General features: G+C 40.0%; 1 protein-coding gene across 4 annotated transcripts in view; it reads left to right on the top strand.

The window, feature by feature from the left end:
* LOC132573699 (uncharacterized) overlaps positions 1-19,001 on the top strand; it is a 42,641-nt gene extending 23,640 nt beyond the window's left edge. For all 4 annotated transcript variants that reach the window (XM_060241361.1, XM_060241362.1, XM_060241359.1 and 1 more), the window contains 8 exons: positions 5,733-5,856; positions 10,300-10,360; positions 10,451-10,497; positions 11,634-11,709; positions 14,650-14,748; positions 15,556-16,404; positions 17,253-17,336; positions 18,302-19,001. In XM_060241361.1, the coding sequence (XP_060097344.1) occupies positions 5,733-5,856; positions 10,300-10,360; positions 10,451-10,497; positions 11,634-11,709; positions 14,650-14,748; positions 15,556-16,404; positions 17,253-17,336; positions 18,302-18,614 (1,653 nt within the window). In that variant the 3' untranslated portion in view covers positions 18,615-19,001. The remainder of the gene's footprint in view (positions 1-5,732; positions 5,857-10,299; positions 10,361-10,450; positions 10,498-11,633; positions 11,710-14,649; positions 14,749-15,555; positions 16,405-17,252; positions 17,337-18,301) is intronic.
* The last annotated feature ends 632 nt before the right edge of the window (positions 19,002-19,633 follow it).

Below are 19,633 nucleotides of genomic sequence, written 5' to 3'. Positions count from 1 at the left end.
TATTATAAAAACAATATGAATAACAGTTAAAACCTGTGAATAAAATAAAAGACAATTCATTCATAGACAGTTTTAGATGGCGACTCAGTTGGCACATGCTGAACAGCCTATGAATCAGTTGGCACATGTTGTATGGACTATGAATCAGTCCTACATTCTAAGAATCAGACACAGCAAAGGTAATTTAAAATTATGACAGAGGTGGTACTACAGCATAGGGCCGGCCAACAGAGTAGAATGCCTGATAGTTTAAGACACCCGCTGCCTCAACTAAAAGCCTGGTGAAATAGCTCTGTTTTACAGACCCTGCGAAAAGGTAACAGTTCAGTAAGGGCCCAGATCTCAAGGGGGAGCTGATTCCACCAGGCTGGGGCCAAGGCTGAAAAAGCCGTGGCCCTAGTTGAGGCGAGACGGATGTCCTTCAGGCCAGGAACGATCAGCAGGTGTTGTGCACCAGACCGTAATGGTCTCTGGGGCATATATGGGGAGATGCAGTCCCGTAGGTATGTCGGTCCCAGGCCGTGTAAAGCTTTAAAAGTCAACACTAAAACCTTGAAACAGATCCGGTACTCAATTGGCAACCAATGGAGTTGCTGCAGCACTGGCTGGATGCGGGCCCAGCTAGGCGCTGTTATCAACAGTCACGCTGCTGCATTTTGCACCAGTTGAAGTTTCCGGATCAGTCTCAAGGGTAAGCCTAGACAGAGCGGGTTACAGTAATCCAACCTGGAAGTGACTGCTGCATGGATCACTATGACTAGGTCCTGGGGAGACAGGTACGGCACTAGTCATCTGACCTGCCGAAGATGGTAAAAGGCAGATTGAGCACTGCCTTCTCACAGACCTTCGAAAACCTTCTATAAGAAGTTCTTGACTCCTTGTCCATAGGAGTGCCACCACATTCACTCTAGTCATCTGAGTTGCTGTTTCATCCCTTGCAGCTCCAGGTTATACCATGGGGCTGCCTTGGAGCGGCAACCAAGAGGATGCCAGGAGATGATATAGTCGATAGCTGTAGACAGTCAAGAATACAATCCTCCACAAAACTGGCTCATCTAACAACTCACCAGGGGGCATCAGATTCTGCAGGGCCTCCTGAAGTCGCACAGGGTCCAGTTGGCTCTATGGGCGAGCATAAATTTGCTTGCCGCCTGAACAGAAGGGCCACAAGTCCAACTGGACTTTCAGGGCATAATGATCTAACCATGAAACCACATCAGTGGCTATCAGATCAGCTGATATCCCGTGGCCAAAAAACAGGTCTAGCATGTGGCTGGCCTGGTGAGTGGGAACCAATACAATTTGGCTGAGTTCTAGTGCCTCCATGGATGACACCAGTCCTGAGCCTGCTAGGATTCTGCATTGTCAACATGGACATTGAAATTCCCCAGGATTAAAAGCCTGGGGAAGTCCAATGCCCAGGCTGATACTCACGTTGTGGCTGGGAAACTTCAGGTATTTTCAGTGGCATGCAGTGAGGGGTTCAAGGTGGTATGAACTGCCTCATTTCATAATGAGATTTTACAATTTACTGTGACCGAATTATTGAAAGCAGAACAAGAGATGCCACTATAAGAATATAACACCCACTCATTTTATCATGTTGATGCCAACTTGATCTACCTAAAGCTAAACGGATACAGGAGACCTTTGGGAAATACCTTGAGTTCCATGAAATAAGAAAGTTAGAATATGAAAGCAAAAAAATACAAGAGGAGATTTGCAAGATTCACCAGGAGTTTCCATCTTTTCCTCTCTTTTCCCTGTAGGCCTGTTGGTCTCCAGGTTCAGGCAGGGGATTCCCTGGTTTTGCAAGCTCCTCCCTGCCACCAGCCAGCTAGCTGATGGGGGGAGCCCCACTCCCAACAGCCACAATATGCCTTTAGATCTCAGGCAGATTCAGAAGCTTGCAACTTCTTCTGTTTTGGAAGGTGTGTGTGTGGCTTTAAATGTCAGCGAGACTGAAGCTGTGGGGGTGGGGAACAGGAAGAGGCACATATGAGAGAGCCCAATCTCTCTGTTTGTTTTGCATTCCTTTCAAATGCTATTAGCATAGTAAAAGGGATAATATAGAATTAACTAGAACCTGAGGATGGAATAGAGAAAAACTCTACTCCCTAGATCTCTCTCTCCTACTCCCTAGCTGTCTCTCCGTAAATTGATTGAAATACAGCAGATTGTTACATTCAGCAACTCCAGTGAGCGAAGCTATCTATACCATTGCCCCAAGAAGATTACAAAAGTGTAGACATGCAAACTGTTGATTTTGGCTGGGGTGTGGGTGTTTGTGTATGTGTAAATTCATTTTCATTTTAGTGGAATTGCAGCTGCTGTGGAACCATTTGAATGCAAAAAAGAGCGTGAAATTAATGCTGTATTCAGGAAACTGCACTGCTGTATATATATATATATATATATATATATATATATATATATATATATATATATATATATATATATTTTAAGGAATGGGAAAGTCTCCTGGTTCTGCCCCCAGAGTCCCCAGATATTTCCTGAGTTTGACCTGCCAACCCTGTTCCCCTGCCTCCCACCAGTGACCTTAAGTCATTCACAATTCTTGAAAGAGCTGGTCTCTCAAGAGCAGTTCTCAAAAGAGCTCTTTCAGCCCCATCTACCTCACAGGGTATCTTTTGTGGGGAGAGGAAGGAAAAGGAGATTGTAAACTGCTCTGAAACTCTGAGTGAAGAGAGGTTGTATAAATCCAAACTCTTTTTCTACAATTTCCTTCCTTTTTGTCCCACCCCACTTTCTCTCATTTCTGCTGCCCCCTGCCAAACTTTTTTGAAGATGGCCCAATTGTTTGGATATTTGATTTACATCCTGGCATCTTTGTTCAGAATTAGATATATGATTATAATATGCCCGTTGCTAATTAAATTCTTAAAATATTGAATACAAAAGGAAGCATTAATTACCTTTTCAGCTTATATAACAGTGGGTTGTCATAATGATGCTAGCATGCCCCCAACTTTGAAACTGTATACTTAGCTGTTCTAATGCCAAATGTCCCACACCATAATTAATATTTTTAAAAAGATTAAAAGAAAAGCAGAACTAGCTTTTCCACTCTGAAGAGCAGGTTTCAGATTTTAATCAGTCAGACTATGTATATGCTGTGACTCTTAAGGAGCTCATTATAATGTAAAAATGATAATTGCTGCAGAATGCAACATTAGATTGTATTTATTTTGGGAAAGGAAGTTTCCAGTCCTTATGACTAGATATGAAAGTATTTACTGTAGTTTAACTCTTCTAAGATCTCAGATGCCAACAAGGTGAGAGCTTATAAGATGCTCACTAGTGGGGCTTGTTCCTCGTCTTGCTAGAAAAGCAGAATAAATTTTGCTCTGTTTGCATAGTTTATAACAGTCTTAGAACTCAGAAAAAGACATAAAATTTATATCGCCTAGCCACAAAATGCTAATTTTTAGCAGAACGCACAATCAGCCTTGCTCACTAGTCATAGAGGCTAATTGTAGTATTGTCGTATGACCTAGTTCTATTGAGTTCAGTATAGGCATGCCCTAATTTTCTCAGACAGAAAAAAGGAAAAGGAAAATGGGATGGTTGTTTACTGTGAGTTGTGCTGGTCATCATTTATACAAATTGGTACATTCCTAATGCTTGATCCTAGTCAATGTAGTTGCTTTTATTTTCACAATAACCAGAACACTCATTAGATATATGTGCTATGAAGCTGTGTTTCATGAGTAATAAACATGAGTTGTCTCTGCAAGTCACATGTGCCCCCTCCCCTTTCACTGATCGATCTCAAACGCAGACACTTTGAATAACATTGCTATCGTTGGAATCCAAAGAACTAGGCAACTAGTTTTGCATACCTAAGTGCAATGTAAACATGGAAATTCTTGAATAGCTGCCTCCTGTACTCCGAGGAAAACCACTCTAGTTAATTTTCATAAGCCGCTTGCGATACTGCACAAGGATCTGCTGTTCAATGAAAGCATTTGGAATTTGGAACAATTCAGTAGTTCTTTGGATCTTGACCGCTAATATAGGGTTGCTAAGTCCAATTAAAGAAAAATCTGGGGACTTTGGGGGCGGAGCCAGGAGACTTTGGGGGTGGAGCCAGGAGACATTGGGGGTGGAGCCAGGAACAAGGATGTGACAAGCATAATTGAACTCCAAGGGAGTTCTGGCCATCACATTTAAAGGGACAGCACGCCTTTTTAAATGCCTTTCTTCCATAGGAAATAATTAAGGATAGGGGCACCATCTTTTGGGGCTCATAGAATTGGTCCAATAGTTTTGAAACTTGGGGGGGTATTTTGGGGAGAGGCGCTAGATGCTATACTAAAAATCTGGTGCCTCTACCTCAAAAAATAGCCCCCCCAGAGCCCCCAATACCCACGGATCAATTCCCTATTATTCCCTATGGGAATCGTTTTCCATAGGGAATAATAGAGTGCCTAGTAGACATTTCCCTCCCCCCCATGCTTTCTAAAGGGGGGGGAGGGCCTCCATACCAGGGAATCCCCCCTCCCTGCCCCCTCCCTCTCTCACACACACAAATACTTACTTGGTCTTCTTCCAGCAGAACTTTGCTTGCTGTGAAAACGAAAGCAAGGCTGCACAGGAAAAGAAAGGGAGGAGCTGTTCTCCATGAAAACTGTTACTGACCCTTTCCCATGAAGCCCTTCCTGTTTCCTGTGCAGCCTTAAAGGGGCACACATTTTAAAAACGGATCAGAAGCTCTACAACAACATGATGCCTACAGGTATGTTCTCTCTCCCCCCCGCTTCCAGATTTTTTGAGAGCGGGAGAGGAGGCTGCAAATTCAGGGGTCCCCCGCCAGGGAGGGGGGGATGGGAAGCCTACGCTAATAATACAATATAGCTAACAAGAAGGAAATGTCATAATAAGGATTATAAAAATGAAAGTCCTTGGTGAATCTTGTGATGCAGCAGACAGAGTTCTGAGGTGATAAAATGGACTCACTCTCTCTTCAGACTACAAGTACAGGATCTAATTTTTCAAGGTTCCCTGATACTAAAAATTCCCAAAAGTGGAAAACTTAGCATTGTATGTAAAGAACCTTTCTCTCTGATGTGGCAACTTTTCATTTGTAGGAAATTTTGTAGAAGTGTTAAAAATATGAGATACCAGTCTGCAGGTTGCACTTCAGAATTCTATTTTCCCATTCTGTTTCATGTGGCTTTATGCTGATTGGGAGACAATAACAACAGCTTAGATCTTTAACACCCAGTTTCTGAGTCTAAGGATTAATTTGTCCCAACCAATTGAATAAGAATAGGATTCACTTGGCATAGATTCGTACTTTATCACTGTAATATGTCTTTATAACTGTATCTAAAAAAGTTGCTGGTCAATCACAAAAGCAGGCAAGTACGGCTATCCAGAGATAAGAAAGGAGGGCTCCCCAAGTATGGAGAAAAATATGACTTTGTAAATTAAGAAAAAGGACAGCTAACCAAACAAAACAGACAGATGAGAATGCTTCAGGACTGCAGAATACTGAGAACAGCCAAGAGTCAAAGGGAAAAAGGCAGATAAAATTAGCCCACTTAAGCCCCTGAGAGAGTATAAATGTTTGAGTTGCTCCTCCTACCACAGACCCTTTAGCTTGTTTTTGCCTTATGTTTTAAATATGGAATTAACCTTTCAGCTGTATATATAAATGTTAATATAATTAACATTTGTTGCAATTTTGTTATCCATTTTATTGCCAGGATTTGCCTAAAACTGTAGAATACAAGAAATTATATACTGTTGGACTTGAAGTCCCAAATGATCCTACTATTCTACAATTCAAAAAATGGGTCAGAAAGTTCCTATGGGAAAATGCAGAAAATGGTAATGAACAGCATCTTTAATTTTATTTAAGGTTAATAATGGTATTTACCTAAAATGTATACTTTATGAATTACAGTGTATCTATTAATATGGATCTAGGGTTCTCAGATCTTATCAAGAATAATATGGAATTTTACAATTTTTCCTTACTGATATCAAATATAGCAGTATAATGCTATATGAACTCCGAAATGCTCTTTGCAGTTAGGGAAGTGGACGCATGTAGGAGTATTGAGAGAGGATCTGTTATTTGAAGTAAGAAGGAAACTACTATTAAAGAAATTCCAAATGGGTTGAGTTCAGGTCATACCAAGTTAGGGTTGCCAATCCCCAGGTGGGGGCAGGGGATCCCCCGGCTTGGAGGCCCTTTCCCTGCTTCAGGGTCATCAGAAAGCGGGGGGGAGGGGAGGGGAATGTCTGCTGGGAACTCTATTATTCTGTATGGAGACTTATTCCCATAGAAAATAATGGAGAATTGATCCGAAGGTATCTGAGGCTCTGGGGAGACTGTTTTTTGAGATAGATGCACCATATTTTCAGTATAGTGTCCAGTGCTTCTCTCCCAAATACCCCCCAAGCTTCAAAAAGATTGGACCAGGGGGTCCAATTCTATGAGCCCCAAAAGAAGATGCCCTTTATCGGTCCCTTTAAAAGTGATAGCCAGATCTCCCTTTGGAGTTCAGTAGTGCTTGTCACACCCTTGCTCCTGGCTCCACCCCCAAAGTCCCCAGATATTTCTTGAATTGGGCTTGGCAACCCTATACCAAGTTGTATAAAAAGGCTTACTGGTTGTGGCCATTGTCTAGAGGCCAAAGATCTGCTTTAGACATGCCCAGGGGATTTTGACTGTTTTCTTTGGATGTCAGAATCACTATGCCATTTCAAAAACTATGCTTTTAAGTCCTCTTGAAAACAACAACAACTAGCTTGCCATTCTTCAGTGCAGGAGGGCACAGTGAACGGCACAGTTCAAAAAATGCAACTCTAGATTTCCTGTTCCTGTACTTGAAACCAAAGGGGAGATCTCAAATTTATTTTTAACTTAGTGTTCCATTGCTTTTGAATCTTCCCCTGGTATAAACCAAGTTGTAGCCACATGGTAATAAATCCTAAAATCTGGTAATCCTAAACAGCTTCTACTTTAGGGTTTGTAGAATCTTTCGGGCTCAAGTGCCGTGTTCTATTGGAGAAAGTTTTTCTTCCAGACGTTTCGTTCTCAGCTGTGGAGAACATCCTCAGTTCTCCGCAGCTGAGAACGAAACGTCTGGAAGAAAAACTTTCTCCAGTAGAACACGGCACTTGAGCCTGAAAGATTCTACAAACCCTAATGATGTTACCAGCCATAAAAACCTGAAATCTTTGATAGCTTCTACTTTCTTTTTCAAAAAGTGTCTTTGCTGCAGGTCTCAGAGGATTCTAGCCCAGATAAATTTTAAAATTAAACTTTGCCATTCATTCATAAGCCTGGCTTAACCAGAAGAATACCATAAACAATAACAGAATCCTTGGCAGAATATTTTCACTGAGTCAGTATTGCACATTGATAGGGGAAACACAGTCACTGATCTTCCACAGTTCTGGACATCAATTAGACATGATTAAGTTCTGATAGTGAACTCAAATGCCTTATGGGACCCCAATTTCCATTTAATAGTGTTCGCTAATTCTGTGTGTGCATGTAACTTACATGTTAAGACAGAACCGTGATCTATTCTGTATCCTAAAATGTCTGCAAAGTAGCCCATCAGTTCCTGAAAAGAACTCTGTGGTTATGAGAAAATATAGCTTTTGCCATCAACATATTTTGAAAATATAATTACCTGATCAGACTCCAAAAATTCTGTTGTTCTCTCTGACCGAATTTGCTATGGGATCAGTAGCTAATGTAAACATTGAGGATGACAGCTATCCTTATTGTATTATCCTGGTTATTAAAACCTGTCTACCTTAGAGACTGTCTCTCCCCATATATTCCCCAGAGGGTACTTCAATCTGGCAATCCCTAGGCCAAAGAAGGCCAAACTGATAGTCACCAGGGAAAGGGCCTTTTCGATCACTGTCCCCCACTGGTGGAACCAGCTGCCAGAAGAAGTGGGGGCCTTGCGGAATCTTGGCCAGTTCCGCGGGGTCTGAAAAACCATCCTCTTCAAGCTGGCCTTTAACTAACATGGTGCCTACAGCGCAGATAGAACGCCGTCACACTGGAAAAATGGAATAACACTTAGATCTTAGCACCAAATGACATGTAATGCTGATTTTAATTACTGAATGTATAATTTTATTGAATGTATTTTTATAGCTTGTATATTTTACAATTGTGGAGTTTTATGTTGTGAGCTGCCCTGAGCCTGGTCCGGCAGGGAGGGTGGGATATAAATCAAATCAAATAAAAAAATAAAATTTTAAAAAATGAATGCATTCTGACATATAGCCTTTCAGCATGATCTTGGATCAGAAATTATTATTCTAGGGAGATGAATTGACTTACCAGCATGTGTGTCAGGTGCCATTAAGTCACTTCTGATTTATGGTGACCCTATGAATTAATGACCTCCAGAAATCCTATTAAGTTGTGAGCAACAGCCTTGCTCAGAACTTGCAAACTGAGGGCCGGAGTTTCCTTGATTGAGTCCCATCCCATGTTGGGTTTTCCACTTTTTCTGCTGCCTTCAACTTTCCTAGCATCATTGTCTTTTCCAGTGACTCTTGTCTTCTCATATGTGAACGAAGTATAATAGTCTTAGTTTAGTCATTTTAACTTCTAAGGGAGAGTTCAGATTTGATTTGATCTAGAAGCCATTTATTTGTCTTTTTGGCTGTCCACAGTATCCACAAAACTCTCCTCCAACACCCCATTTCAGATTAATCTACTTTCTTCTTGTCTGCTTTCTTCATTGTCAACTTTCACATCCATTTATAGTAATGGTGAATACTATGGTATGAATTACGTGTATCTTGATCTTGGTTGCCAGCAACAGATCCTTACACTTAAGAATCTTTTTTTAGCTTCCCCTGACTTGGATAGCACAGGCAAGCCCAATCTCATCACATCTTGGAAGTTAAGCAGGGTCAACTCTGGCAAGTACTTGGATGGGAGACCTCCTTGAAATACCAGGAGTCGGGAGGGCAGGGACAGACTTTATTCAGCCACCTCTCTGAATATTCTCCAGGTCCCCAGTAGGGGTCAGTCACCAGAAGTCATAATGACTTCCAGGTGTTCACACAAGAAGAAGGAGAAGAATCTTTTCTAACTCCTTCATGACTGCCATTCCCAGTATCAACATTAGCCCGCCTAAACTGAGTGAAGATACCCCTATCCAACCATGTCAGAAGCCTTTTCAGAATAAAAAAAAAATCCAATGCTTTTTTTAATTCAAAAATTGTGACTGAATTTAATATATTATTTTTGTTGCGCTAAGAGCAAGTCCTCTGTTCCCCCAAAATCCTGTCTGATCTTGGTCTGTAAAGAATAATTTTTGGATAATATTTGCTCTGTGTGCATTTATGGATCACTAGATCTTGAACTGATATGACATAGAAATGGCAATTATTTTTGCCTGTACTACTTATTTTTGAGATGAATTGACTAATTTATAGCTGATACAAAAGGAATTTTAATTTTATCAATAAGTACTTTATAAAATTCAGCTCTGATGCCATCCAGACCTCGTACTTTGTCATCTTAAGCTTCTTTATCACCTGTCACTTCATCTATAGAGCAAGTTGCCTTCATTTTAGGCAAACCTACTCTATTGGTTCTGGTGAAATTTATTCTGTTTTAAAATTACTTAATATTCTTGGCTGAAAAATTCTCTGATTTGTGTGCTGATTGTAATACTGTTTTGAACCTTGTACTATTAATTCTAGTTGAAAGGATAAGGAAACCTGAACTTGTGCTTCCCTGGATACTGTTAGGATGTTTCAGAGACTGTATTCAAATTAATTGTGCTTTTGGTAATGAGGATAAGAAATGCAGCATTTCTGTAACTGTATACTTTTTCACTCCATAGTTTAGTAACCACATGCTTGCATTTGAAGGTCAATAGTATTCATGCTATTTTGTGATTAATACCTATTGATTAAATAAACATTTGTTGAATATTGTTTCTCATTGATTTTAATAAACCAAGAGAACACTTAAGGCAGCAATGCTCCATGTTATTCAATCAGGTTTATTCACCTGCTTTTACATATACAGTGTCATGGACTATGGTTTCAGAGATTTCTAACAGTGCTACCCTAAGCAGTGTTATACCTTTCTAATCAATGGACTTAGAAGGGTATTACTCTGCTTAGGATGACACTGTAAATATTCCCGTTCTGTAAACATTAAGTCACTTAAGCCTATGCTTTCAAAAATTCTACTTTTAGTTATTTTTTGTGATGTATTAATACTATTTTTATATTAAAATGTCTCAATCTACATTTTGATTTTTTAAACAGAGAAGCTAATTGGAGTACATTGTACTAATGGAATTAATAGAACTGGTTACCTTATATGTAGGTAAGTATTACAATAAAGATCAAATGATTACTTTCCCTCCAGTGACATGTTCTCTTATGGTGATCCACGCATATATGTATTTCCCTTTAGATATCTGATTGATGTTGAAGGCTGGGATCCAGAAACAGCAATCCAAGGTATATCTGTACTATTCAGCTGAATCTAATGTTCTGCACACACTTCATTTTCATAGCGATTACCATAACTGGGATCCAATTGAACACATATGTACTGTTATTTTTCTAGCATCCCTGCATCCCCTTCCACAACTCAGAAGTCTATTGTGGGATAGTAGGGGAACAGTAGGACACAAAGGAAGTGAAAATTGCCAGCTTGTCCATGCACATATGGAAGTACTTTCCATACAAACAGGGATGTTGGATCCTGACCATGTAATCTGTCAATTGCACATGTGTTTGTTTGTTTTTTTGATAACTCATTGTTTTCAAACATTTTAATACATTTCTTTTTTGTAGCTGTTTGTTTGCATGAGCACATAGCATGCAAGCCTCCCAGACCTAAGATGTATCAATCTCACAGTTGCAAATCTAATAATACAATGATTGACATACAAGCTGGACCACAGTGTTGTGGCTAAGATATGTGATATTAATTCATGTTCATGCAATCATGCAGCTCTCATTAATTAAAATGTATTCTCAATGTAATGCATCAGCCCTTTTGAGTACTATAACATGTAAAAGACATTGACAAAAACTGAGATTTAAAGCATGGTCTTTATAGCAGCACCTGCAAGTAGTGCTAAGTGGACCAGTTCAGACATTAACAGTGCATTCTTGTTCGGTGCACTTTACAAATCAAGCGCTGGCCTCAGGAATGTGCACTTTTACAATGCATACACACACACATACACACCAACCATAGTTTCACATCCTAATTAAATAGGAAAGTTTGGTTAACCTTAACCATAGTGCTGTACTTAATGAAACACTTCACCATAGCTCAGGTAGTAGAGAGAGATTTACTTTAATGAAAGAAGATGCTGTTGGGAGGGAGCTGAATTTCTGTGGCAGCTACTAACTGTTAACCATGGTTGACAGGAAGCCAGTGTTATGTTGTCCCCTATGTAGTTATCATCTACCAGATGATATATCAATTCATTATACAAGGTACTGTAGGAGTTTTAAAAAAAATAATTAAGGGACAGGTTTCAGGTTGCTGGTAGCGTAAGTGGAGACACCATTAGTAGCCCCCTCTCCACATTTTACAAAACTGTATTCCACATATACTCATGTTCTCAAAATCTGTTTAGTTTTTGGGGAGGCTCGTGGTCACCATATGGATGGTGGAAGATATTTGACAGATCTCAAAACCCAACCAATGAGAAGGTAAGTGAAGACCTTTTTAAAAATTATCAAGGCTGTCATGAGTGTTATACGAATCTAGTACTTATTTCTTTAGACCAGGGGTGTCGAACTCATTTGTTATGAGGGCTGGATCTGACATAAAAGAGACCTTGTTGGGTCGGGCCATATCTGGTTGGGCCAAGCCATGTCAGGCTGGGCCATGTGTGTACCTATTTAAGATTAGGTAGCAGAGATATAATTTTTAAAAAGAACACAAACACAAATATATTTTTTAAAAAACTTAAAACATGCTTGAAACATTAGCACTCATTGGTCTTAAAGGTGCTTTCTTTGTATTTTTTCCATGGGATCCAGGGAGCTAGGCAAACCTTTCCTTCCCTCCTCAGGGATGGGGGCAGAGCGCCTCAGTCAATAGAAGGAAGGTAGGCTTGGCTCAGCAGCTGTGCTGTGTGATTGAGAGAGTCTGGCAAAGCAAACTATTCCTCCCCCCCTCCTCCACAAGGGTGGAGCCTCAGCCAATGGAGAAAATAGAGGTTTAGCTCTGTACCTCCTGTGCAATTGAGCAAGCCTTGCAAAGCAAGCTGTTATGCAGAAGGAAGCAAGAGAGAGGAAGAAGGAAGCAAATGACATCCAGTTGCTCAGGGGCCTGATTTGGCCCCCAAACTGCATGTTTGACACCCCTGCTTTAGACCTTGACTATAGTGGCCTGACAGATGGGCAACGGGAGAAAAACAGCAGTCCCTGTTAGTCATGTTTGAGGTGGGGAGAGCTTGCTTTGCCAGGCTCTTTAAGTTGCACAGTAGAGCTAGAGCCAAGCCTCTCTACCTTCTCCTGGCCCCTGAGAAGGAAGGAAAGAGCCAGAGCTTGCTTTGCCCAGTCCCCCAGATTGCACGGGAGAGATACAAAGAAAGTACCTTTAAGACCAATGAGTGCTAATGTTTTAAGCATGTTTTAAGTTTTTTAACACACACACACACATATATATATACACACAGTATATATTTGTGTTTGTCTGTGCCCTTTATAAAGTTTATATCTCTGCTACCTAATCTTAAATAAGTACACACATGGCCTGACCTGACAAGGTCTCATTTATGTCAGATCCGGCTCTCATAACAAACGAGTTCTACGCCCCTGGTCTAGTTTCTGGGGAAAATATGGCTGCTAACTGTTCTCTGCTCTCCTAAATTTTCAACTGTAATCTTATAACTGAGTGGTCCCAGCAAGATTTTGTTACACCTGTAAATAGTTTCTGTCCTCTTTTCTGAACCACTTTATTCCTTTATCCCTGGGGGAAATGAAGGCTCATTGTGTTGTCTTCAGTACAGTCCCATATGGGACTGCACATGTGCATGTCAGCTACAGAGAATTGAATTGCAAGCTTCCAGCATTTTCTAGAACTAGGAATTTTCCCCCTCCCCTCCAACGGAGCCGAGAATGGGAACTCAATGTTAAGGCGACGTAGAGGTGGTATGCCTTAAACTTTTCCTTTGCCTTTTTTCTGGGTGGTTCCAAAAAGTCCCTCAGAGGCAAGGCGCGCTACGCTTGGATCCAAGAATTTCAGCTGAGTAGTGCTGATGCTAACGTGGGAGCATGGGCCTGCTTTGAAGGCTTCTTCAAAGGTTTTTCCACTGTAGCCAGGGATTTCTCCCGTAACGTTTCTGGAATAATTCCACAAGCACACCATGTTAGAACGACTGAGAGTTTTATTGGAACAAAAGCCGCTGCTTGAACAAAAACTAAACAGCCAACAAGCATTAGAAAGGTGAAACTAAACTATAGGACATTCTTTTCAGCCCTAAGGGACCAGGGGAAAATAACTAAACAGTACAATAAAGGAACATCACCAAATTCATAACTTGTACAATATAACATCTTCCTTCAGTGTTGAGGCTCTGTCATGTCTGGCTTTGGGTTAAGTAGCCAGCATGAAGTACAGTTGCATGTATTATGCCCCTCACCCAAGCAAAAAAGACAAGCACCATGTTTATTGTTTTGAGTCATTTTTAAGCCACACTGGCAGCATTTTTAAACACCATATCCCACTTGAAGAGAAAAGATATATGAGGGGAAAAAACTCTGAGTTATGATTTTCTCTCCACAGCAGTGAAGAGAGAGACTGAGAGAAGAGTGCTGGTTCCACCTCCATCATGTGACTATTTTGGGTGGGAAACAGGCCTGTATCTAGGATTTTTTTTTTTCTGGGGGGTTTAGGGAACACTAATTTAATTAGCGAAGCATAAACAATAGGAGAGAGGAGTCATGAAGAGAGTATGTCCGACAGATTTGGAAGGGAGTGTCTCCCCCATAGCCCCCACCTAATTACGGCCCTGATGGGAAGGTTCCTGCTCTTGGCTCTGTCAGAGTCGAGGGGGAGCACTCGTTCTATAAAATACTGGAAGTTTGCAATTTTATTATCAGTGGCTGGCCTGCATGTACACCGTCCCATGTATACCTGCATGGAAGACACTAGATGAATAACAGTTACAGATAAGTGCAGCCATGTTTTACTGTTCTTTTCCTGTTTCCCTCATGAGAACTGAACTTACTACTTTCAGAAGTCACTTGTATTATCTCTCGCAGACAGAAGCTTGGGGGTAGCAACCATACTGGTCAAGCTTTACATCACGCTACCTCTGTTTCAACATAATTTAAATTTTACACCTGGGTATAACAAATCTTGCAGTTTGGTTACTTCAGAATGTATATAGATAGGATTCTCTTACTGATAAGCAATCAGTACAGATATTAGTGAATCCCCATGTGGATTTGAGATGTCAGGCATTCTAATTGAACACATTGAATCTTCATTCATGAATAAGATGCTTGAAATAAGTCTAACGTGTATCATGTATAAGGTATAGAATTAACACAGAAATGTTTCCCCCTTTCTTACTCTCCTCCCCCATCTTTTTCCAGCAGTAATAATTTTTTCTTATATTTGTTTTTTAAAAAATCTAGCAATCTTGGAATGAATATATGGGATGTTGATGTGGAAATACCACTACCAAATGAAATGGATGGACGTATTGGTAGGTTTCCAAGCGAAGAATGTCCAAGGTAATTGGTGAAATTTCTTTTGAATGAAAAGTGGTAAGGAAAAGGATAACTTGCTTAGATTATGAAGTTCAGTTTTTAGTTTATAAATTTAAGCTTTAACTGAAATGAGATCAACATTTTTATGTACTGAAGTATTTTCATCAAAGCCAAAGATTTTTTTCTGATTAAAATTGCCATGTAAGCACTCACTGCATTTAAATGTTAGTGTTGTTCATGATTCTTAAAAAGACTATGAAGTCCTTAAGCTTGCTCACTTCCACTCTCTCCTGCCCTTGCTTTCACAGGCCGCTTCAGTATTGAAAACTTCCTGAATCAGAACAAACATAGTGCGAATGGCATGTTGTTTGTTTCTTACCTATAAACCAGGATTCCAAATTAGGATTAAACTGTGATTTCAAATCCTGGCTTCTAGGCTAGGAACAAACTACAATTTTGTGTTCAGATATAAGGACAAACTGGTGTTTTGTTCCAGATAGGGGAGAGAAAGGAAATTCGTGAGCCATGTACTTCTGAGGGAAACTAGACAAAAGCCCAGCAGCTCCTTAAAAATTAACATTCATTTCAGCAAAAACTTTTGTTGGCCAGCACTCATTTCATCACTGATGCTTCCGCAGCTCATTCTTGTAACCATGAAACCGTTGTTGGTTATGTCTGAAAACGGTGTTATAACAAAAGGATAAATATTCACCTGATGATTCCCATTCAGCTGAATTTAAGCTCTGAAAGACTTTTACAGCATTGCATTTTATGCTTTGCTAATGTTGACATTTTTTTTCCTTAATAAGAAACCTTTCGTTTTCTGAACAGGCCTGAGAAAAGACTAAGAGTTTATGAAGATTGTCCCCACCACAATGACTTGCCAGGACAGATCCAGTTGAGAGAATTTGATTTTATTAACAAGGGTCCTGGGCAACGGCGAAAACCATATCATGACCTCCAGTTTCAAGAAGATTTGCAGCCACTAATGCAAATAAGGGAAAGACATTTTCCTGAACCTCAGTTTTATGATGACTATCAAGAAGAAAGGCATCAGGAAGATTTAGATTTTGCTGTCAGGGACTCAGAGCAGTGGCAAAGATCTTTTCCTGATAATCGGTTTTATGACAACCATCTAGAGAGTACACCATCAGGTGACCCTGTTAATATGGGCCGTGGACAGAGGCAGAGACGTTTTCCTGACAGTGATATACCTAAAGATATGCAGCTTAATAGGGGGCGTGGACAAAGACAAAGGCCATTTTATGACCAGCAATCTAATGACGGATTTCAACCATGTGTGCAGGTAAAAGACCAGCCTTTCCTCAACATGGGACGTGGGCAAAGAATGAGACCTTTTCATGACCGTCCCTCTCACGATGATATGCAGCCACCAGTGGGAGATTTTGAGTTTGTTAGTAGAGGCCGTGGACAAAGAATGAGACCTTTCCTTGACCGCCAGCTTGACAGAGAATTAAGAAGAGAGATGGCATTAAAAGATTTTGAAGACAGAGATTCTGAATCAAGATGCAGATCTTTTTATGATCATCAGTCCTATGAGGATTTCAGTGAGCCAGCACAAGTGACCGATTTTGCAGACAGTGGACAGGAACAAAGGATGAGACCATTTAATGACCGTTCACCTTGTAATGAGGTGCCATATGAAGGATATTTAGAAAGGTGAGAAAAGACTGTAGGCAAAAGGTTCCTGTCTTTGTCAGCAGTTACTATTAATTTTAACTTTGTACCATTTTGTATTCTAAACCACTGCCCATCAGCTATATGTAGCTCTGCTCACTGTACCTCATTTGTCTGAAGAAGTATGCATGCATACGAAAATTAACATTCTGAATAAAACTTTGTTCTTAAAGGTGCCTCTGGACTTCTAATTTGTACTGTTAATTACTGTAACTGAAAAAAAGTATGTAGTAGTTTTGGGGGTTGGATCCAAGATAGCACAAGCAGAACTCTGCTCATGCAACAGAATATTACTTCCTCCCCCTTTCTGCTTTTTAGACTACTGCATCCTGCCACAAAACCGGTTGTAATTCAGGGGGGCCTCATGGGATATTGTATGGGAGATAGTAGCTGGAGGGGTGAGTCTGTGGGTATCTGGGACAGTGTTCTCTTCTACAATTATAAGTAGACATGGATCCAAGGCATTAAGTTTTCATTTGTTTCTATTTACTGCTGGGGTTTGGTAGTTTGAGCAGTCCAATAAACAGCTACAATTTTTTTTATTGTCATGAATCTCTTAACTTATTCCTATTAGCAAATTAAAATTAATACTTTGTCATATTTATGGAATGATGAATGGTAATAATGTGAATACTGTGATGGAATAAAAATTTGGTGATAGTAAACAAATTGTGGATAACATTTTTCTTTTAATGCATTTTGGCAAGCCATTAAAGTTTAGACTGGATAATTTTCATATAGTAAACATTTTTATACAGTGCATTATTTATTAACACCACTTTTTTTTACTTTACACTAATGTGTTTTTAATTTGTTTTGTGGCTTTTTAGACATAAATCTCTGCCTTCTCGTGAGAACTTCCAAGATTTGCCGGTATTGTGCAGAGATAAAGAAGAGTATAATAGAAATTACAGGTAAACTTTTTGTACATTTACGTACATCGTGTCACTGATTTCTACTCAGTAAATGGCAGACCAATAATCGCCTCATGCTCCTGCTGCTTTCTTTTTTGTCAGAAGGCAGTTGTGTGGACAAAATAATCCTTGTAATAAAATTAACTAGTTCAATCTTGGGAAGTCAGCATTAAGAATAAAGATTTTTCTGTAAGGGTAAGTGCAGGTGTAAAGTTGGCTCCTGCGAGAGGTAAACCTGTTCCTGGATTTGATATGGGAGATTTTGAGTGGGAAACCCTCAGTTTGAGTCAGTGAGTGATTCTGGCAACAGTCTCAGAGTTTGAGTTGGAATATAGTCTTGGAAGGTATGGTTAGGGCAAGTTATATATTAAGGGAAAAAGGAGTGTTTTTCCCTACTTTAATTTATGTCTTCTGTTCACCCTTTTTTTAAAAATGCCTGTATATAGTTATATATTGTAAATAAATATTTTATTATAATCCGGAGTCCCTCTGTACCACATAGTTCCCACAACCGGTTGGAATGCTAGAACTGGGTTGGGGAGTCCCTAGGGTGGAGAGAAGTGGCACAGCGGCTGCTGCCAACTCTCTAGGGGAGCCCCAAAATTCCATGGGAAGCCCTGAGCAGGGTTCCTAGTGTTTCAGGAAGGAGGTTAGGCAGCTGTCCCGCCTAACCAGAGCCCAGAGAGGTGGCAGCAAATACCCTGAGGCAGCAGAGTGAAACAGCCCTTTCGGGTCAGCATACCAGGGAGGGCTGGGCACGGCGGGGTCCAACTAGTAGACGCAGGACTGGTCCGTCACAGTTATGAAGAGAAATAATAAAAGGCAGCTTATTTATTTCCTATGTTCCCAGCGTATATTTGTACTTCTTTTTGTAGACTGCAGCCTTTTTAATGTCAGTGTGCCTCCATCATTAATACATCCATGCTCAGTTTATGAAGTTTGCAGTCTGTTTTTTCATATTATAGGGAAGATTGTCCTGAAGATTACAGGAGAAACTGCCTTTCAGATGGAATGAACAAAGGAGGGAAAAGTATATTTGCATCATATCCTTCGCACCCAACACATCACCTTTCATCTGCACACCAGAAAGATAATTCAGTTTCAACAGACTATGAAAGGGAACCTCAACATGAAATTTCAAGAGAAATGGATCGAGGGAAAAGATTACCGGTTGTAACAATTGATTACAATTTTGGTTTGCCTTTAGACTGTGCACCTGAAAAGGAAGATAAAGTATATTATGATTTACCTTCAAGGGAACGTTACATTTGGTATTGAACCAAAGAAGTGTTTGCATGCTTACTTTCACCTGTTTTCGTTTGTGTGTGGACCAAAAATTTTTCACAAACTAGAAATGCCTAATAAGACTAGTTCCTGCAAATGTTAGTGCTCTTTAACATCTAAATAGTGTGTACATTTGTTAAGTATATGTGGATACAAATATTTAACATTTCAAAATAAAATGTGGTTACTTTTAGTAAAATTGGAGGTCTGTAGCATAAGATACAGTAAAAGCTATGTTCCCCGTCTCCCATTTTTAAATGTATATAATGGTTTCAGTTTACAAACTTGTAATAAGCCATTTAACAACTGCTGTCAGTAGGCTTTATCTAAGATAAATAGGATTTACCATAAATATGACAATAAAATAAATAGTTCCGGTAACATGACTGGTTTATTTGATGACAGCAATTTGAATTTCTTACTATTTCCTCCTCAAGTATGAAGGAAATCATTTGTTTCAAAATGGAGTCTATCATATTTGGAAAAGGATAAGTCTGAAGGCTTTGGTATTAATACTCCATGTGAATCAGGAGTTTCCCTTCATTTTTGGGTTTAAAGTCTTTTCTTTATATGTTGCACTTAGATTTTAGTCACTGCTCACCTAAAGGATCTCGCAGCAACTTACATTAAAACCAATAAGGTAAAAACAACATAAAAACAAGTAACAAATATAAAATATTAACATTAAAATATTAAAATATGTAGCTATCTCTACACCACTAATATAAATAGCTTAAACATGTGGTTACTCTCCAAAGACCAACCTAAATAATTTGGCCTTGCTTGCCCTGTGGAAACTAAAGAAGTCTAACAAACCTGGGTGTCATCCAGGAGTGCATTCCACAGTGTAGCGGCCACAGCTGAGAAAGCACTTCCCCTGGTGACTGAGCCATCCTGGGGTCGTGCACTGCAAGAGGCCCCTAGAGGATGAGGTCTTGTTGGTGCTGTACAGTCATTGTCTCAGCGCCACTATGGTGCCTCTGATCAAACCCTTTTTGCAGGATTTTTCAAGT

The sequence above is a fragment of the Heteronotia binoei genome, chromosome 6 (genome assembly GCF_032191835.1).
Source record: "Heteronotia binoei isolate CCM8104 ecotype False Entrance Well chromosome 6, APGP_CSIRO_Hbin_v1, whole genome shotgun sequence".
Lineage (NCBI taxonomy): Eukaryota > Metazoa > Chordata > Lepidosauria > Squamata > Gekkonidae > Heteronotia > Heteronotia binoei.
Note: the sequence above shows the minus strand (reverse complement) of the source record. Positions and strands in the feature narration are given on the sequence as shown.